The sequence below is a fragment of the Chiloscyllium plagiosum genome, chromosome 4 (genome assembly GCF_004010195.1).
Source record: "Chiloscyllium plagiosum isolate BGI_BamShark_2017 chromosome 4, ASM401019v2, whole genome shotgun sequence".
NCBI lineage: Eukaryota > Metazoa > Chordata > Chondrichthyes > Orectolobiformes > Hemiscylliidae > Chiloscyllium > Chiloscyllium plagiosum.
In genome coordinates this window covers 91,384,667-91,406,964 of record NC_057713.1, presented here as the reverse complement: position 1 = coordinate 91,406,964, position 22,298 = coordinate 91,384,667, and the positions used below count along the sequence as shown (strand labels likewise).

Genomic DNA, 22,298 nt, shown 5'->3' with positions numbered 1-22,298 from the left:
TGTCCTTATCCCAACCCCCATATACCAGGCCTTGTCATATAGCCTGCTATTACACACAACCCATAGCCATAACAGTACCCTATTAATAGCTATGCATTCTCCTAGCCTGATTACAATCCTCTTTCTTGTATGTCCAACCATTCCCCCACTCCCCCAACCTTTTGCATAAAAGATTTTTTCCTAGCTACCATCAGTTCTGAGGAAGGGTTACTGGACCCAAAACATTAAGTCTGATTTCTCTCCACAGATGCTGCCAAACTTGTTGAGTTTTTCCAGCAATTTTGTTTTTGACCGTGATACATTGTTGATCCTGAAATGGTATCTACATGTGCGAATAGATTGGAATAGATTCAGAACTTGAAGTGTTTGAGGTGGATTTTTTTTATTTTAAAAAATTCACAGGCTTGACCAAACATTGTTCATCTGAAGTTACCTTTGAGGATAGAGTCATAGACATGTACAGCCTTCGGTCCAACTCGAACAGGTATTCTAAATTAATCTAGTCCCATTTACCAGCATTTGGCCCATATCCTTCTAAACACTTTCTATTCGTATGCCCATCCAGATGCCAGTCTCCATGTCCTCTGGCAACACATTCCACATGCACCACCCTCTGTCAAAATGTTGACACTAAGGTCCCTTTTAAAGCTTTTCCCTCTCACCTTAAACCCTTGCCCTCTATCCTGGGAAAAAGATCTCTATTCATCCTGACAATGTCCATCATGATTTTACAAACTTCTATAAGGTCATCCTCTCAGCCTCCAAAGTTCCAGAGAAAATAGCCCGATCCTATTCAGCCTCTCCCCATAACTCGAACCCTCCAGTCTTTGAATTGGTGCAGTTTGTGTGGGGAAGGTTCTCCCACCAGTTGTTTGGTTCACCAGATTTTGGCCTCGTGACAAGGAAAGGCTGATCAAAGAATTAAGCTTGGCTTTCATTGGAGATCAAGACAACTGAAAAAGTATATGGTACAGTGAAAGCAGATATGAAGAGAATATTTAATTTAGACTATGATCCCAGATCTTGAATAGGATTCAATTCCCAAATATGATTAGCAACGAGAAGAACATTTTACCTCAAGAGCATAATGGATATGTGAAAGGCATTCTCATGAAGAGCACAAGATTTATTTGGATAGGAATAATTTTGTAAGTTCTAGGATAATTGAATACTTTATTAAAAAATACACTTTCTGCACTGTTAAAAAATATCTAATCAGTGTGATGATGTCAGATTTATTACCTACGCTTGACTTTCACTTCATTTTCTGCAGGCACTAAATACGGGAGAAAAATCTCATGTATTATCATTTTGTAAATTGTATGGCTTGTTCTTCACACAATTGATTAACTGGATCAGCATGTACCATAATAGTGTAAATCAGCAGGAGCAGATTGATAAAGCATAAAAACAGAAATGGTGGAATTACTCAACACGTAAGGCAGCCTGTGTAGCGAGAGAAATTGAGTCAAGGTTACATGTTGATGACCTTTTAGCTGACTGCTATATCAGCAAGATGCTCAATATTTCTGTGTTCAGTCCCCGTGTATTGCAGCCTTCTTCACTTTGTGTATACTCATTTACATTTGAAAAAAATCTCCCTGAGAATTTTTATGGCAAGTCTGCTCTGTGAAAGTATAACATCTAATTTCATTGTAGCTTTTTAATCCATAATGCATACTTAAAAAGCAGAACATGATGGCTCTTTTACACCTTTATAAATGCTAATCTTTTGAACTGACTCATTTAGATGAACAATTAACACCTCATTATTCAGTCTCTGCCGGTGAATTGCAATTTTAATTGTTATACTCTGATGTTTGTGTTACAGAATTGCTTTAAATTGGGCTGGTTTTGCAGAAATCCGGGGCTGCTGGTGTTGTGGAATTAAATGACTGACTGGTTGTTGCTCTTTCAAGGCAGCATGTTGAATGAGTGAGGAGTGAACCCTTACATTTTTCAATTCTGGAGAAGTGAGATATGTCAATGAGGGCAGAGGAGAGGTTGTGCATTCTGTGTTAGACCAACAGAAACTCTAGGCTGATTTTGTTTTCAGCAGTCCAAATTATGCAAGTTTTTTCATGGGTTTTGTTTTACCATGAGGCCGAGGCCCTATCTTACCAAACTTGCCTCATTAGTTAAGAACCAAAAGAACTGCGGGTGCTGTAAATCAGAAACAAAACAGAAATTGCTGGAAAAGATCAGCAGGTCCGGCAGCATCTGGAGAGATATCAGAGTTAACGCTTCAGTTCTATGGAAGGGTCACTCGACCCAAAATGTCAACTCTGATTTCTGCTCACAGATGTTGCCAGACCTGTTGAGCTTTTCCAGCAATTTCTGTTTTGCTTGCCATATTAATTACCTACTCTAACTCTTTAGTGTCTCTAAAGTCCGATATCTGCCCCATTGTACCACGTACCGTTCTCACACTGTTTTGCCACTCAGCCGATATCTGGTGAAATACAGACGTTCCTTGTGTCCACCTCCTCTTTTTTCAAAGCCTGTTGTGCACCTGAATAGGCACCGTTAAGCCTGCGTGCTCTCTCTGCTGCTTCCTCAGTCCTTCAGTACATCTTCTCCCTTCTCTCCCCCCCACATGCCCACATTCACAGCCATGCCCACCCACTGTAATTTCACTGAGTGGACTCATTTTACCCATTTTAAAACAGGACAGAAAGAGCCCCAGGTAGGGTGGTGCCCAATATCCTAACTCTTAAAGGAGAACACTAGGACTGCTGTCATGGCAATGCAGAAATAGTCATGCCCTGCCAAATGTGTATGTACCACTCTTTGTTCCACAGCAACTATCACATTAACCCCACTGCCAGTCTCAATCATTACACACCACTTCTAACCACTGGCCATGATTCTCTCTCTTTTTCTTTCTCTCTCTCTCTTTCTTCCTCTCTCTCTCTCTTTCTTTCTCTCTCTTTCTCTCTCTCTTTCTCTCTCTCTCTCTCATTTGCATGTTTCATTAACTTACCCATGACCACTGCAGGGAAATACCCAGCTCCCATCGAAGAGCTATCCTCAACTTCTGAGGATCAGAGTTCGGAGACCTCTGAGGGAGTATCAGCTAGGCTGCCACCTACAGCCCACACTGGCTCAGATACTCACACCTCGGGGAGGGGGGTGTCCTAGGCATAGAGAGTGTTGGGCAATATGATGAGCACCTCACAATGACAGCTCTGCAGCTGGCTGAGGAAGAAATGGCCCAGGTCTCGGCTTTCCTAGGACTTCAGAGACCAGGCACTAGCTCAGGCCCCAGGTAGGAGAGCCAGGTTGGCCATCAGTGACTTCGGGAGCAACAGGAGCAGCAAAGAGGCATATAGAACATAATGGCCCTCCTAGCCTAGAAACTGCATCTGTGCAGTAAATCCTGCATGGCTGCCTCCAAGACAGGTTGATCAATGTCATGGAGAAAGTGAGGACTGCAGATGCTGGCGATCAGAGTCAACAGTGTGTTGCTGGAAAAGCACAGCAGGTCAGACAGCATCTGAGGAGCAGGAAAATTGATGTTTCGGGCAAAAGCCCTTTATCTAGAATCCCCTCCTGATGAAGGGTTTTTGCCTGAATTGTCGATTTTCCTACTCCTCGGATGCTGCCTGACCTGCTGTACTTTTCCCGCACCAAAGTCTCGACAATGTCATGGAGAGCCAGGACCAGCACCCTCTGGGCTGCTGGAAATGTGTACACACCAACAGTCCATTCACTGCCCACACATTGGTTGTCAGAACAGAACACAATGGCGACCAGGGGTCAGTCAAGTGATGTGTTGGTCTTAAAATTCAGTGGCAGCAAATCTTCCCAACTCAGTCACTTTCCCTAGCCTTACAACCCTCTGAGCTATCTGTGCCCCTGTGCTTCTGGCCCCTTGAGCATTGCTAAATGTGGCTTCACCATTGACTTTAGTTGCCTCGCCTTCAGCCTGGAATTGCTTCCCATCCTCGCTCTTTTTTAAACAGGCTCCTTAAAAACCTACCTCTTTTACCAAGCTTTTTCCCATCTGCTGTTATACTCCCTTATGAGGTTGAGTGCTTTATTTTTGTTTTATGCAACTTCTATGGAAAGCCTTAAGTGTTTTGTTGTACTGAAGGCACTATCTGAATATAAGTCATTGTTGCTGGATGGGTTTTTCCATTTCTGATTAAAGTCATGGAGGGTTTGTACAAGATTGTACCAAAATAACTGGTGTAGGTTTACAGATTGTCTTCATTTCTGGCAGCTGAATATTCCCTGATGGTTGAGAAACCTTGGCAAGTAGAAGACCATAATTTTCGCTCTGTACCTGTGGATCTACTTACTCAGCCTGCCTGTAGCCAGAAATAAAAGAGCAGCAGCCAGTAGTCATTCCCAGAGATAAGAAGGAGAAGCATTTCTTTAGGTCAGGTCTTGACCCCGCAAAGGTAGAAGCATTGCCTCATTTATCTTCTGACACTGTTGCCAAAGTCAGGGTTGCCGGTTGTAGCTCTGTTGGAAAGAAAATGCAACATAAGCTCTTTAAGGAGCCCTAGATGGTATTAATAATAATATAAAGTGTTCTGGATTCTTCATTTTTTTTTTGCAGCTTCTCTTGGGTGTCTTTTCCCGACGGCTGAGTTATTGCCAGGGACAAAATTGGTGCTGTGCTAAAAACAGGCGTTCGATAAAGAGGCATGTACAAAGTTGGAAAGCGTGCCTTATGTTAATATGCATAGCAAGCTGTCAGCTCTCCTTGCACTATTTATTAGGTACAGAAGCTCCCTGGGAAGAAAGAATTACCATTTTATCCTTAGGGTAGAAGGGTGCCTTGGCATCTTGTGTGGCAATCAGTGGTTAGTGATGGGGGAGTAGGTAAATGCCAGGAACATCAAATCCACTTGCATCAATCTGGAAGGAATTCAGTGATCTCACTTGAGCTGTTAAGGCAAGACTCCTGTTTCTCCTCTGCTCTTCACTACCTGTATGTTCAGAGCATACATTATTCTGTCACCTTTTTATTACTGATGGGCAACACATGCTGGCCTCACAAGTGATGCAATGACAGAATAACAAAGCTTCATCTTCATCCTACTCCTCAACGTCTTAGTCTTCTTTGCTAAACAGCTCAACTAGCCTCCCCTTTTCAGAATGAAGTGCAAAATCCATGATTTCTCTGCGTACTCCTCCAGACAGTCAAGGTAGTCAGGTCACTGTTTCATGATGAGTTTCTTTGCAAACTCTGATTTTGCTGTGGCATTGAACATAACCTTACTCAGTGTAGTTCATGGATTCCTGATGGAAGTCATTATCCAAGTATTCAAAAAAAAGACTTTCACCTCTAACAGATCCTCAGCATATTTCAAAGCTCTTTACAGCAAATTGAAAACTTTCTGAAGCACATCAAACATAATTTTGGAATTTGAGCAGTCAATCTATACACAGTAAGTTCCTACAAACAGCAGTATGATAAGGATTTGATTCTTACATGTTGATTAAGGAACAGATGCTGCCAGACCTGCTGAGCTTTTCCAGCAATTTCTGGTTTTGTTTCTGATTTGCAGCACCCCATACTTATTTCGTGTTTTTAAAAGGGTTTGGAATACCTACTTATTTTGTTTGATCCTCAGCCTACAATTATTGAGGCTATTTATAGGTCTCCCAACTATTATAGAGATTAAGTATTACGTAACATGTTGCATCTATTTGCAGAGAATATCCAGATACCTTTTGAGTGAACCTGACACAGCTTTCCTGGTAGAATATATACAAGCTAGTTGCAATTTCAAGAATTTCACAGAGAATCCCACTGATTCTACATTGAATGGAGATATCTGTATTTAAGCAGCACTTTTCATGATCTCAGGGCTTCCCGAAGTGTTTCACAGTCAAGGAAGGTACTGTTTGAAGTCATTTGCGATTGCAATATGCAGCCAGTTGGCATGCAGCAAGTTCCACAAACATCAACGGTACAATAATGAGAATTTAGATGTTGGTTGAGGTGTAAAGATTAGACAGAACGGTGGAGAGAACTCTTGGACTCATCCTCAAAATATTGCCGTGGGGTCTCTTCATTTTAGGGTTGCTTTGTGTTGACTAGGAGAAAGTGAGGACTGCAGATGCTCGAGATCAGAGTCGAGAGTGTGGTGCTGGTAAAACACAGCAGGTCACGCAGCATCAGAGGAGCAGGAGATGAAGAGTAAAGGCCCAACATGTACCCTTTAGTGTGACATGTAGGAGCAACAAGACCAAAGAACCCCGGACGTGTGGAAATATTCAGGACTGAATAAGAAGGAAAGGAAATGCGGTTATCAGGTGCAAAGGGAGCAAGTCAATGGATGCCCTAGCACAGTGAGATCTTAAGAAAACTATTAGGAGAGCAAAGAGGGAGCATGAGAAGACACTGGAGGATAAGATTAGGAAGAATCCCAAGATATTCATTAAGTATTTCAAGGGGAAAAGAATAACCAGGGAAAGAGTAGGACCCAATAGGGACCAAGACGGTAATATGTGCATGGAGCTGGAGGGCATTGGTAGGGTCTTAAATGATCACTTCACATCTATCACTTTGAAAGAGGAGGATGTAGGTACACATTTGGGAAGAAGGACTGTGAGGCTCTTGAGCCGTTTGACATAGGGAGTGAGGGAAGTTTGGAGGTTTATGGTGGACTTAAAAATGGGCAAATCCCTCAGTCCACAAGAGTTATATCCCAGGTCGCTGTGGGAAATGAGGGAGGAAATTATTTGACAAAGTTTTAACTTCTCTCTAGGCGCAGGGGAGAAGCCAAAAACTGGAGGACAGCTCATATGCTCCACTTTTCAGGAAGGTTGGTAGGGATACACCAGGGAATTACAGAACAGTGAGTCTCACAGCAGTGATAGGCAAACAAGTAGATTATAAAAGCAGGGAGATTATGTTGGAGTTGTACAGGATTTTGGTTAGGCCATAGCTGGAGTACTGTGCAATTCTGATCACCACATTATAGGAAGGATAGGATTGGACTGGAGAGTATGCAGAGGAGATTCATCAAGGTGTTGCTGTTTAACTATGAAGAAAGGTTTGATAAACTTGGGCTATTTTCTTTGGAGCAGAGAAGGTCAGAGGGAGATGTGATTGAGGTGTATAAGATTATGAGGGACAGGGACAGGGTGGATAGAAAGCAGCTGTTCCCCTTAGTTGAAAGCTCAGTAACAAGGGGCATACTTTCAAGGTCAAAGCAGGAGGTTTAGAAGGGATCTGAGGAAAATATATTTCCTCCCCAGAGAGATTCTTGGAATGCATCACCTGGGAGGGTAGTTGAGGTGGGAACCTCACAAACAGTAAAAATTACTTGGATGAACATTTGAAATGTCATAACGTCCAAGGCTATGGGCCTAGTGCTGGAAAGTGGGCCTAGTGTGGGTCCAGAGACGTTTGTGGTGCCCTAACTTAATGGGCCAAAAGGCATCTTCTATACCATATGATTCTATGAATAATGAGATGATTAATGCCTCTAAGTAGGAAGAAATTAAGTTCCCTGAAAAGAGTTTAACAAAACTACATGGAAAGGAGAATTTAATCTTATTTATTGTAAATATAACTTTGTTTTTTTTTCTAATTTATAGGTAGGATTTCTGTGATTTGGAGGATAAACGAATACAGTGTATAAGATAATTGAATTCCCGATGGAAGAAGAAACAGTGTATGAGCAGGTAGGTTCAGAGACCAGCGACTCTGGCAGATTGGTCCTTTCCCGGGCACTTTAGGTACAAATGGTGCAACGCCAGCACTGGTATTTGTTATTAAAGCTGGAAACAATGAATTGGCCATTGATATTGTGGAGTAGATAGGACCATTTGCAACTCTAGCTTTTGAAATGTGAATGCAGTTGTACCAAATTCCTCTCCATTGTTTCAATGGCAGTCTTAATCTCTTTGCTATTGAAATTTCTTATTAATATGTCGAGAAAATGCATTTTCAAAGCATGTAGGAACATAATACTGTGTGTATAAACGAGATGTTGAAAAAGTGTAAAGGGATTTGTGGTTTATTTCAGTGTTACTATATTTGTTCATTATGACTGTGCATTGAAAACTCCTATGCTGTGATGGTTTGTTGGCAGCTTTAGGAGCTCTACCTGTTGCACTGTATTTATCTATTTTAATTTCATAGTATTCTTTAGTTTTTACCTAAGAATAGCAGTTTAAAATTAAGTAATTCAACTATGCTGGATGCCACAATGGATGATCATTTCACTGGGATATTGAAATACTTAATTTTGAACTGCTAATCTCACATAATAACTAAAGAATACTACAAAATTAAAATAGATAAATACAGTGCAACAGGTAGAGCTCTGAAAGCTGCCAATAAACCATCACAGCATAGGAGTTTCCAATGCACAGTCAGAATGAACAAGCATAGTAACTCTGGATATTGGTTTGGGAAGAGTTTGTTCAGTTGACTAGCCAGTTGACATGTGGTTCAGAATAACACCAATAGTTCAGGCTTTTAGCTGAGGTACACGTGAGGCCTGCCTGCTTCTTTGCCCTCTCCAAATTGCAAATAGCAACATCACGGCCTAAAGCCGAGGATCCTGACCCTTGAATAAACAAGAATGTTTGTAAAGAAGAATGTTGTCACGTCACTTTCTCCCCTTCATATAGCCAAGTAGAAACTGGATCATTGACAACACCAATCACTCTTTCTTTCCACAGAAGTATTTAATTCCAAGAATGCTAAAAATTAGATGTATGCTGATTTTTCTGCTCATTCTTCCAGTCTCCAACATGCATTTATTGTTGTTACACCAGTGACCAAGGGAATCTCCCAGTACAGGCAGGGCCACACTCAGTGGCAGACAACATGGAGTGTTTCATAAGATTAATTGGAATGTGAAGTAATTGACAATGAAGGGGGTTTGGTGGCTCAGTGGTTAGCACTGCTGCCTCACAGTGCAGGGACCTGGGTTTGATTCCAACCTCCGGTGACTTTCTTTCCCCCTGTGTCTATGTGAGTTTCCTCCGGGCGCTCCAGTCTCCTCCCATAATCCAAAGATGTGAGAGGAGAAAGATATAAAAGAGACCTAAGGGGCAACTTTTTCACGCAGAGGGTGGTACGTGTATGGAATGGGCTGCTAGAGGATGTGGTGGAGGCTGGTACACTTGCAACATTTAAGAGGCATTTGGATGGGTATATGAATAGGAAGGGTTTGGAGGGATATGGGCCGGGTGCTGGCAGGTGGGACTAGATTGGGTTGGGATATCTGGTCAGCATGGACGGTTTGGTCTGTTTCCATGCTGTACATCTCTATGACTCTGTGTGAAGGTTAGTTGGATTGACCATGCTAAATTGCCCATCGTTTCCAGGGATGTGCAGGCTAGCCATGGGAAATGTAGGATGATAGGGTAGGGGGTGAGATTCTGTTTGGAGGGTTGGTATGGACTGAATGGCCTGCTTCCATACTGTAGATGATTGGGAAAGGGAGGGTGCAATGGGGAGACCAGGGTGGGGAATGGAGGGGGAGAATAAGAGGTGGAAAGGGGAATGGGAGGTGACGAGGGAGAGTTGGGATATTAATGTTGGTAATGGTAGGGGGAGTGGTGAGGGCTGGGAGCAATGCAACAGCTGCTGCTTTAGCTTGCCCAATGATGCTGTAATAAGATAGAGAGACCGTGTATAGTCCAGAGGCTGGAACAGGAGCTAAATTCTGTATCTCGGTTGTCAGTGACAGGAGTTAAAGCAGTTCTTCATAAAAAGGTTTCTCACCTAACACCCTTTTTGAGGCTCATAATTTGGCACGATCCCTAAGTGAGAACTGTAAGCGAGTAGACGGGGAGACCTGGGAGAGCAAGTGTGCCTGTCTTAAGGTGTGAGACACAGTTTTATAACTCCATATTTCTACCTTGGAGTTTGTGACCCCAAAAGGCAAGGCATAGAAGTGAACCAGAATGAGCTGGTCCTCGAAAAAGCACCCAGGTAGTAGGGGCTCAGGAAATTCAGGCTGAAGAGTTCACTCAAACAACACTGCAGGTAAGCTGAGGAGTGTTACAGAGACCCTTTTAGAATATTGATAAGCTCTCATCTTCATGATGGATATTCGGTGTTGCGATCTTTCCTTGCATGATTAATCCACCTTAGTGTTATTGGTTCCTAGCAATGCAAAGCCTTGTGTGGCGAGCTGAAAATAAAACCCCTATGACTCAGTAAAAGCGGATCTCTTGACAGTCAGTTTATGGTAAGCCCTTGTCATTGCACAGTTGGCTTGCAGCCAGTTCTGCGAAACTACTGCTTCTCAGACCAAATAACCTAGCACAATACAAGAGCTGTCTAAAGGGCATGTTTTATGAGGTGCATTTATATCATTTTACCTTTTCCTTCTGTATGTATGTGCATTGGATCTGTAGATTAAAGCACATGGAATGTATGAAAGTTCAAGCATGGTGATCATCTTTTCCCCTCATTTCAAATTTGTAAGTGCACTCATGTGAAAGTTTCTGTTTAAGGAATGAACATCTTACAATGCATGACTACAAGACAACGTTTAGAGAGCTCAACTCTTGGTCTTAGATCAGTTGTGTTGCAGACTTGGTTATTAAACAGTGGAAGCAGAGAATGCCTTGTGTTTAGCTTGACAGATGGTTAGTGATCTTGACCCTTTCTCTTTTAACCCCTATTCCCAATCTTTGTAAGGGGGTTTGAGGTGAAAACTGGATATAAAATAGAGCAAAGAAACAAGCTAGAGAGCAGGAGCACCTGTGGAATTGTAATACTAATTTGTCTTGAATGAGTGAGCTGGATCCAGATCTCATTAGGTATCCCCTGCACCTCAGGACTTCTCAGACTTGAGGAGATAGTGTGGGGTGGTAGGCCTTCATTGCTGTCCAGAAACTACTGCTTGGTCTCCAAAGGTGTATCAGCTCCAATTCTTCTCACTGTTTCTGCAACAATGTCAGAGACTTTAAGCTGCTGTCTTCATTGCGGTTGCTCCTATTGTGTTGTAGCTCACTATTCAGTATTCCTGCTCCTTCAGCCATGTGCTGCCCGTTCCTCATGTTTCCTACCTCTGTCCCTGCTTCATCCTGCACGTATGACTTCTGATTTAGACCACACATCTACTATCTGCCAGAAGCAACTCTCCAATCCTGAAGACAGTGTGGTTACAGTTGACCTGGCTGACGGCTACCATGGGAATCATGGGAGTACCCAGTGTGGATTGCTGGCTGAAATTGGGGGCCAGTGTTCTGACCTATACAACAGTCCAAAAATCAAATGTGATGGGTTCCACAATTAGAAAGGGTGGATTGGCTGGAGCAGCTCTACTAAATATTATACATTCTCCGACCCTTTGATGCACCTCAATTCAGGCATCAGCTTCACGATTGAACAACTAACATTGCTTCAAACCAGTCACTGGGATGCCAGAGTTGGGGAACATCAATATTAGTTGTTCCATCATTGATCTGTTAGAACAGCATTCATCTCCAGAGACATGTATTTATGAAGGTAAGCATACAGCTGCAGCAGGTAAATGAGGTAAATTCTCCTTCATAGCGAGAGAATTCGAGTAAAGGAGCAGGGATGTCTCACTCCAGTTACACAGGGCCTTGGTGAGAGTACACCTGAAGTGTTGTGTGCAGTTTTGGTCTCCATATGTGAAGAAGGATATTCTGGTTATATAGGGATTGTGATGAAGGTTTACCAGACTGATTCCTGGGATGCATGAGTGACATATGATGAAATGTCAATTTCGAAGCTCCTTGGATGCTGCCTGAACTGCTGTGTTCTTCCAGCACCACTAATCCAGAATATGAAGAAACTGGATGGGTTAGAACTATAGTGATTGGAGTCACTAATATGAGAGTGGATCTCTTAGAAAACTATAAAACTTTAACAGGATCAGGTCATAGAGTCGTAGAGATGTACAGCATGGAAACAGACCCTTCAGTCCAACCCGTCCATGCCAACCAAATATCCCAACCCAATCTAGTCCCACCTGCCAGCACCCAGCCCATATCCCTCCAAACCCTTCCTATTCATATACCCATCCAAATACCTCTTAAATGTTGTAATTGTACCAGCCTCCACCACTTTCTCTGGCAGCTCATTCCAAGCCTGTACCACCCTCTGTGTGAAAAGGTTGCCCCTTAGGTCTCTTTTATATCTTTTCCCTCTCATTCTAAACCTATGCCCTCTAGTTCTGGACTCCCTGCCCCCCGGTGTAAGAAAGATGTTTCAGTTGACCAGGGAGTCCAGAACCAGGGGTCACAGTTTCAGGATATGGGGTAGGCCATTTAGGAATGAGATGAGGAGAAATTCTTTCACCCAGAGACTGGTGAGGTTATGGAGTTCTCTGCTACAGGAAGTGGTTGAGGCCAAAATATTAAATGTTTTCACAAAGGATTTAAATATATTTCAAAAGGTTACAGGGTGTCGGAAGAAGGCAAGAACAGGATACTGAATTGGATGATTAGCCTTGACCATGTTGAATGGTGGAGCAGACTGGAAGGGCCAAATGGCCTACTCCTACTCTCAGTTTCTATGGTACCAAATCCTGTTGGTGTTATACATACAATGGAACCCATCACCTCTCCCAACACATCCGACTCAACCCCTGCACAACTTGCCACTTAAGATGCATTATCATCTTGGGGCAGTGGTGTACCACTGCTTGTTGTATCTACTCTTCAAAGTGCCACATCCATTTATCTATCCTTGTACAGGAGGCAGAGAGCTGGGAAATTTAGCTACTTGTTCATGCACTCTATTTCCTACCTTTTATCTCAAGTTTTCTTTCACTTGTTTTTTTTATATGTAAGCCTAGGTCCCCCTGCTCAGCTTTTGGAAAGGCTAAAAAATGTTCCCACCAACTACATAAGCACTTAATTTTGCATGGCTGCATCCTTTAAATTTTATTCTCAGTCTAAAGTACATCAGCACCAATACCAGAATCTGTTTCTTTAGGTTTATTAGAATTGTGAGGGAAGGGCTCACAGTCAAAGTAGCATTACTGGTTGTGCACCAGTGTGCTTAAAACATGCATAAAACGTATCCTTCCAATTAAAATGTAAAAAATTGGCAATATGAATTGCCAATAAAGGAACTGGTTTGAAGCATTAATTTCAATACTGGCAGGTGCTGAGATATAAATGCCATTTTGATTTTGGTCATAAATTAATAATAAGATTTTGACAGTTCACACTGTATATACTTTACACAGACATTTGTGTCATTGAAGGATTGCAATATATTCACAGGTTGGGAAGACATTGTTTGCAATGTGCTATATTAATGCTTGTATTAAAACAGGACTTTTCAACTTTCTAGTCCAGGACCCACAATGTTCTTTTAGCATAGGGTTGTGCTTTGAGTTTGATTCATATATTTTGTGATCAAGTAAAGCTAAACATACAGCTTGTGTGTTGTGGCTTTGCACAGCTGCTTTACTGACCAAAGTAACACTCCACCCTCTTTACTAGGCTTTTAGCCTACAGCACTGTTAAAAAGCCACTGAATCCCTACAGTGTGGAAGCAGGCTATTCAGCCCATCAAGTCTACACCAACACTCCAAAGATAGCCACCCTATCCCTGTAACCCTGCATTTCCCATTTTTAATCTACACATCCATGGACACTATGGGCAATTCATCATGGCCAATCCATCTAACCTGCATATCTTTGGACTGTGGGAGGAAACCCACACAGACTTGGGGAGAATGTGCAAACTCCAAACAGGCAGTCACCCAAGAGTGGAATTGAACCCAGGTCCCTGGCAATGTGAGACAGCAGTGCTAGCCACTGAGTCACTATGCCCCCTTAACTGTGAATTACTTCACATTCCAAACAATCTAAAGAAACACTCAGTGTTGCTTGCACTTCTGTGCATATAGCATATGCACTATGCTATAATAAAAATGGAGTGTACCACCTAAATTGATATCATGTTCAAGCTGGCATTTTGCAATTGCTTGCTTTGAAAAGGTTTGTTAAGAATGAAATGGTGCTCGTTGTGACTTGCCGAGGAAAAAGTATATGTCTGGCAATTGTCACTAAAGATGTTGCTGAATTCTTAATTGTCTTGGCATAGAATCCACACTCAACCAGCGCCCTGAAAAGAAAGTACATTTAATCCCAAACAGAGCAAGAATCCTGATACTTCACTTGGCCTTATTTGTTATAGACAAACTGAAGGGACTGTTGGAAGTGGCTCAGGGATTGCTGTTACTGAGGACAGCAGGTGGTTTAAGCAGCATACCTTATACATTAACTATATTATTACTGTATAATGTTGCTATTGTGCATCAAAGTGCAAGGAAACATGACCAATGGTAATGCAAGTAGTATTGCTCGAGCACCACATAAAGTATCACAAGATCAGCCAGTTTCCTTTTCCTGTTCCGAAGAAAGTTTACTTGACTTGAAACATTAGCTCTGCTTTCTCTCCACAGATGCTGTTGAATTTCCCCAGCAGTGCCTGTTTGTCATTATTTTCTGTGTCTACCTTAGGAGATTTCATAAAATCCCTACAGTGCGGAAAAAGGACATTCGGCCCTTCAAGTCTGCACCAACCCTTTAAAGAGCATCTCACCCAGACACTCTAACTTTGAAACCCCATATTTAGCATGGCCAATCAACCGAGCCTGCACATTCCTGGGTGCTATGGGCAATTTATCACTGAAACGTTGACTTCTCCACATCCTGATTGCTGCCTGGCTTGCTGTGTTCTTCCAGCCTCCTGCCTGTCTGCTATGGGCAATTTAGCATGGCCAATCCACCTAAGCTGCATGTCTTTGGACTGTAGGAGGAAACTGGAGCACCCGTGCAGACAGAGGAAGAACGTGCAAACTCCACACAGGCAGTTGCCTGAGGCTGAAATTGAACCCAGATTCCTGGTGCTATGAGGTAGCAGCGCTGACCACTGTGCCACCATGCCTCCCAATTTCAATAAGAAACCAAAACACAACAAGAGAGCACATCTCTATCCTGACAGAGAATCAGTGAATTCCATCTATCAGTTGTCGTTGGATTACTTTTGTTCAGTGTACTTCATGAGGTAAGCCTCACATTTTGTGAAATAACCCTCAAATTTGGTGAAATGGGGCTGAGATTTGTTAGGATAGGCCTCACATTTAATGGGAAAAGACTCAAAATTAATAAGATGAGATAATTGGTGTGGTAAGCCTTGGATTTAAGAGTCTCACTTTTATTGAGCTAAGATTCACATTTTGTTGGATACGATTCATTTAATAAGATTCTGACTCACCTTTAGTGAGACAGGGCCAATTCCAAATGGCATTCAGAGGAATGGGGGGAGGCAGGTAGTCTGGAGTGTGAGGGGCAATTTCCAGTTCTGTGTGAATTGGGTGGATGCAGCATCTGTTGTAAGTGCTCGTGACACATGAGAGGGATGAACTGTTTTTAACAGGGCGAAAGTGAGGACTGCAGATGCTGGAGATTAGGTTGAAGATTAGAGTGGTGCTGGAAAAGCAGTTCTTCAGGAAGGGCTTATGCCCGAAACGTTGATTCTCCTGTTCCCTGGATGCTGTCTGACCTGCTGCGCTTTTCCAGCAACACATTTCCAGCTCTGATCTCCAGCATCTGCAGACCTCAGTTTCTCCTGGGGGAAGAAATTGGCAGTTCTGCTAATGTGCCAAAACAGTAGTTAATGCTCAAAAGGAAGGTTGAATAGTATTGTGGAGGAGGATTGAAGGGAGTGGCTGTGAGTACCAAGTTCCCTGTGAGGCCAGGAAGAGTTATTGCAGAAATCTGTCTGTGCTCTTTGTCTCCATGCTCTATGTTACCTGAGGAACCTGAGTCATTTGAAGACAAGCTTTGAAATCAAGACAGACGAAAACTTTAGATGTAACCAACTTTGGCCTACTGCCTCTCCTACTAATTCTCAAAAGCAGTAATGGAAATCATTTGCATTGGTTTATTAATGTAGCAAGTTACTGGGCATGTGATTGGGGTTAATATATTAAATACTTAACTGTGTAGATGTAAAGGGGAAACAGATGGGAATGTTGTATGAAAGGAGCTGTAAGACTGAGCAGTTAATAAACTCTATCCACAAAGAAAGGTGTCTTAGTTTCTGGCTCACTGACTGACCTGAATCCAGATTGACATGTTTTGCCTGTTAGTGCATGAATTCTGTTTGCAGAAACAGTTAGAGCAACTTAATTTGATTCAATGTTATTGATGTAAGGCCTGCCAGCCTGGGTTGGAAACCAAGATATGGATGGCTCAAATGAATTAATTTTTATGCCACTACAAAGTTACTCTTCTCTTTGACTTACAATTTGCACATGGACTGCTGTCGGGAAACAGTAACTTTATGTTGTCCTCCTGAGCTGTTGATAGGGTCTGTCCGTGTGATCTTTGTAAGCAGATAAGGGCAGTGCAGACAGCTCAGAGCGGGGCTTGTTTACAGCAAGGCAGAAGAAAACAGTTAGACATAAATTAGGGCTGACGGTTTCATGAAGCACAATTGGTTGATTGCAGATTCAATGTGACTGCCCTGAACTGAGCGATGATCCGTACAGTATGCAAAATTCCTTGCATTGCTGGTCTGTGCCCACCAGCCTTGCAGCAGCTTTCCCAAAGCCTTCAGCTATGGCTTTGAGTGGAACCAGAACTGAACATGCCATTGTTGTGTCCAAATTCCTTTTGACAACAATCACATTCTTTTAGAAACTTCGTAGATTTTACTTGTCACTGGTTATAAACGAATTTTTGTTACAAAGCAAGCATTTCCCCCTCATGTATTTTATTTCTAAATAGTCAGAAGGTATGCCATACCATGACTGAAATTACTGCAAGACCCATCATTTGTGTGCAAAGGGTGTTCCACCATTAAAGCCATTAAACTTTCAAACCAATATTTCTCTTTGTAGTGGTTGTTGGAATTTTATCACCAGTTTCCTGTTTAACACATTTGTTTTATTGGTTCCTTGATGCAAGTTTCTTGGGTTCTATTTATTCTGTTTTCAATTCATATCTCAATGAAATCATTGCAGACACAAGAAAGTAGAGATTACTGTAATGTGTTTCCCAGTTAGCAACCAGTAGATGCTTAACAATTAACATTTCAAGTCTCCATTTAAATAGATGAAATTTTTGACGTGTTTATTTTTAATGACCATTATATTTACAGTACCAATGCATCTCTAAATATTCATTCACAGCTGATAGGTAATTTCTGTTTATATAGGTATGAATAAATTATATATCGTCTCAAAATATTTCAAAGTGCTTTAATTAATGAATTAATTATTTCCTAGAATGCCATAATGGTTGCTATGGAACATTGTGAGAGTTTGGTAGAAGTGTTTTGTATGATTTCCATTTTGCAACAGAATCCTTTCAATAGAGCACACATTTCCATTGAGCATTTGATGAGGCCCTAAATTCTTCCTTGTGAGCTGCAGCTTTAAGCAGGTGGATAAACCATGGTCATACCGTTGGGTATTGTTACTGAGAGGCTTATTTAACCTTAATCAGTGAGCTACTGTATAAACACTGTGCACATATCATAAGATGTGGCACAGAGAGCAATTGGATACACATTGACAAATATGCCCTGATGAAGAACAATATATTCTGAAAGTGTGGGGAACAGGAATACACTCAAATATGAGAATGATGCCTAGAAACGGAACCCATCTTTCTCTCTCAGAAGTTATGTGCATTTCTGTTTTGATTTTTGCTTGTCAGCTTTCATGCTTGTTCACTTTGTGTAAGATTAAAGAATTGCTATGTTCAACATACATCTGACTCAAAGCATATTTTAAGAATTGGAGAGGCTGGCAGTAATGGAATGGAGATAAAAGCTGATGATTCCATGTCTGTTCTCGACTGGGTGAGACAGTAGTCTGAAGACAATAAAAGGGAAACTGGATGAAGAAGTATGCTTAATGGGGCTTGTGTATTTGAAAAGTCAACCTGACAAAGCATGATCAAATGAACAACATTCTGACTGGCTTTTATTTTGTATGTTATGTTATTCACCACAAAGAATATTTGTAGTTGCCTATTTCAAAAATTTATAATGATAAATCTGATATGGTAAAATGTCAGAAGAGTGCATATTAAAATTCTTTTTGCAGCTAACCACATGAGGAAAGTACTAATCTGTTCCAGCCCATGGAAGGGAATTAAAAGATTGTAATCTTGACCCATCTGCGTGCCACTTATCAAGCTTTCAGAAAACTTCTCTAAGTAGTGCTTTATAAATTGCTTCCACCCCCCCCAAAAAAACCAGGAAAAATAAAAAGCCCACACAGAGAACTTATTAAAAGACCTTAAGCAATAGCATCACAGCATTCAACACTAGCTACTGGGAGTTGGTACAGAAGCAGTGCATTTTTATGGTTCACAGTCTGTGTTCCAGGCAATAATCTGTGTGCTGAATGTGTATTCTGAGTTTAGGAACTGATACCATCGATTGGTTGGAAGCATTGTGATGCTTTGGAAATGAAGAATAACACTGAGGCAGAAATACTTTTGTGATTTGAGTTCCAATGCATGCCTGAAAGGAACAGCCGCACAAATAATTCTGCAGAGCCTGCTGAAGGGAAAATAGAATATTGAGTAGGCATTCAGAAGTATTATAATGGAAAGTGGCCTTTAATGATCAATGACCAGATTAAAGGTTCATTAATTACAAATTGCGGGCACCAAGAAATAGATGCAAAAAAAACTAACCAGAAAACCTTCGAGCAAGTCAGTTGGAACACACAATTTAAAAATCTTAACACATTTGGAACACTTTAAATGTTAAGCCTTTATATATTTGTACAAATAAAAAAAACAGATTGAAGAAGTCCAATGACCTTCATTATGTATTCATTATTAAGGACTTTATTTTTGGGGCTATTTTTGAAATAAATTTTCCACTCCTGTTGTTCAATTAATGTTTGACCCTTCAGCAGAGATGTAAATTAAATGACATTTCCTTGTTGTCCTGTGTTTAAAATACGACGTTAGTTGTGGATCATAAATGATGATCTTCATTCTGGAGCTAATTTATTCATTTAACAATTTCCCTCAAGAAGTTCCAGCAGAAGGCTCAGAAGCAAACTAAGCAGAAGAAATCAAAGTCGGCTGAATTTCTGATGGGTGAGCCTTGCTTGATGAGTTATTGCTCATAATTTGTGTAAGGATTAATTAACTAATTACAGACAAATGGCTGTAGGCTAAATTTTGCTTTTGCATGTCAGGGCGCAATTTGTAATTATTTTAATCATTTATTTTTTTAAGCTTCAGATTTAATTTTAACCTAATTGTGTTTTGGTGACATTTGAGGATGATGTGTTTGTCTGCATATTTGATAAGGGAATGTAAAAGGAATTAGGGGGAGAAATTTTTCCCGGTTGTCATTGTAATGTACTTTCTCATAATGTGCTACCCTGACCTCCTTGTTTTTTTTTGACGGATGCAGTAAAAGACAACAGATCTGCTGCAGAAGGCATTGAAAATCCTGCTTTTAACATCAGCACCAGAAACCCTTCAGCATATCATAATTCAACAGAAAAAGAAATTAGACATGACAGACACAATGGCACCCTTGCAGTTCACCAACAAAAACTCCTGCTCCAAACCTATGATCAAGCAAGAGGTGAGGCTTCAGTCTTGATTATCCTCGCAGTGACTGACAGTAGTTTTGTTCTTGATCTAAACCTTGCATTCCAGTGTCTAAACCTCACATTCCAACTTCGTATGTTGGAACAAGTTCCCATTCTGCAACTTGCAAAATGAGAGCAAATCGTTTGGAACTTGGGATATGTTCAGGAATTCTACTTGGAAACATGGAAGAAAAGCTTCCTTAGATTGGCCAGTAGCATACTTGATCTTGAATACCTTGCCTTCAGCCTTCTTAACTAATTCTTTAAAAAAGCACCTTGTGATTGAGATGATGAAAGTGGGAACCCTTTAGATAGCTGCATTTAACTTCACACACCTTTTCAAATGACCTTAATCACAGAGCTTACTTTAGTTCTCCTTTATTTCCAGACCAAATCCCTTAATTATTTTGCCAAAATGTTCATCTCAAACTGATAAAAAGTGCAATCATTGGATTTAAAAGGCTTACTCCTTCTAAAGCAAAATATGCTGAACTGTGACAGGTCATCTGATGAGTTATATTAATCTACAGATTAGGAATCTATCACAAATATACTTTTTTCAAAAAGACCTTTTAGTTTTCAAATGTTTATGTTTCCTTGAGGAACATAAGCAATAGAAAAGGCATTACTGAATGCTGCCTATTGTTTTAGATCACACTTGTGAGAAATTTCTCTCTTTAAGAATGGTCAGTGTGCACTGTGAAATTTGTCATGGTTTTACACTTGAGCTGTTTGTGTATTCTGGCAGACATGCTGACTTGAAGATGTGTACTGTTCATCATAACCTCCTTTTTCCAACAGCAAAATGAAACCAAAGTAGCAAAAGATAATCCTCAACAGATGTTTTCTATGATATAACATTATTTAATAAGTCTGATCTGGACATAATACTCAAAAGTAGGTACCTTACTGGATTACTTTACAGTAGTCTTCCTATAAATGATGTATACACAATATTGACAAAGCTAATTTGAATAATTGTTCATAGCTCAATTACATACATTTCTACAAATAATGTGAAACAGTGGTATTATGCATATTGCTGTAATAGATTCCTTAATCTTTTTCCTCCATTTTCTGGATAGTAATTACCATCTGCCACAAGACAGAATCTAACCACCTCCCATTTACATTCAACAGCATTATCATCACTGAATCCCTATTGTCAACATTGTGAGGATTACCTACCGTTTATAAGGCAGGACTGTGATGGGATACTTCATACTAGACTGGATAAGGGCAGTTCCAGTGATGCAGACAAACTCAATACTGTCAATGACAAAGCAGCTTGCTTAATTGGCATCCCATCCTCCACCTTCTGTATTTACACCCCATCACTAACACACTGTGGCAGAAGTGGGCACCACTTATAAATGCACAATGCCAGATCTGCATCACCTTTCAAACCCATGACACTTACCCCTTAGAAGGACAAGGGAAGCAAATACATTGTAACACCATCATCTGCTGGTTCCCCTCCCAAGTCACGTGTTGCAGGCTCCCTCCAAGTTTTGTCTTGTATCTGCATCACTCTTTGTTCAAAGGTTGCCTTTTCAAAATTGTAAAACTCCCTTCCTGAACAGCACTGTGGATGTACCCACATCACACAAACTCCAGTGGTTTAAGAAGCTCACTACCCACCCACTCAATGACAGATAGGGATGGGCAATAAATGCTGGCCTAGCCAGCAAAACCCACATCCCATCAACAAATAGATTCTTTTAATATTGGCATATGGAACGTCTAATGTTAGAAGATTGTCCGAACAGCTTTTAAAAATAAATATAAGCTGCATTAGGGCCTCTAATGCATGGATGAAAATTGGATATGATATTATGGAGTGATTCTATAGCACATTTGCAAATGCTTTGAAAATGTTTTCCATATACTCTTTGATTAGTTTATTGAAATTTGAGGCTTTGATAAAACATGAGTGCTGGATTCATCAAGAAGTGCTTCATTTAGTCAATTAAGGAGTGAATTTGGAAGAAATAATGTCCAGCTGGCCATTTTATGAATTGTTCATGTTTATTTTAAATAGTCCAACATATTTTCTCTTCCTCTAAGGATTTAAACTTCCATCTCCAATGTTCCTCTAACACAGACCTTCTGGAAGCTAAGAAGTAAACCAAGCAGTGGAGTCATCTTCCTGCTGGGAAGGAACTCCAGTTTTAATAAAACAACTGCCAAATTAATGCATTGTGCCATTTTTGATGGCGCAAGTACCCTTTATTCAGCAGATCTGACTTTTGGTTTGGTCTTTGATCTGGTTTATGAAGAAGGACAAAAAGAGAAATTAGTTACAACTGATGGCTGACAAGAAATACTATCTCTGTTATTTTCCTTGTATCCAATTAAATTTTCCCTTTGAAAATAATACTCAGCAGCGTAAATGTGTTTCTGACTGATAAATAGAAGGTATGTCACTAACAGTGGTGTGATACAATAAATATTCCCACAAGTAAGATAGATTGAATAAGTGTCATCTCATACTGTGACAGTTATAGGCTGCATTTATACTGTCAGCTTTGTGGTGCTGTGAAATGTGACAATATCACTCCAGAATCAAGATCTGATCTGATTTCAGGATGTTGCAATGTTAGACCCCTTGGGCTTGACATTTTATGGACTACAACTCCAATACTGTGTCAAGATGAGTTGAAATAGTACTCTGGGAGTTCACTGGACCTCCTGGGCAATGTAGAAACTTAAGCTCAATTTTAAAAATGTTCTGACAAA

General features: G+C 40.8%; 1 protein-coding gene across 1 annotated transcript; it reads left to right on the top strand.

The window, feature by feature from the left end:
• Window positions 1–7,595: 7,595 nt before the first annotated feature.
• On the top strand, window positions 7,596–21,658 carry LOC122549495 (orofacial cleft 1 candidate gene 1 protein homolog). Its single transcript, XM_043689356.1, has 4 exons — window positions 7,596–7,650; window positions 18,987–19,053; window positions 19,376–19,552; window positions 21,627–21,658. The coding sequence occupies exons 1-4, from the start codon at window positions 7,624–7,626 to the stop codon at window positions 21,656–21,658; spliced, it is 303 nt and encodes a 100-aa protein (XP_043545291.1). The 5' UTR covers window positions 7,596–7,623.
• Window positions 21,659–22,298: the final 640 nt, after the last annotated feature.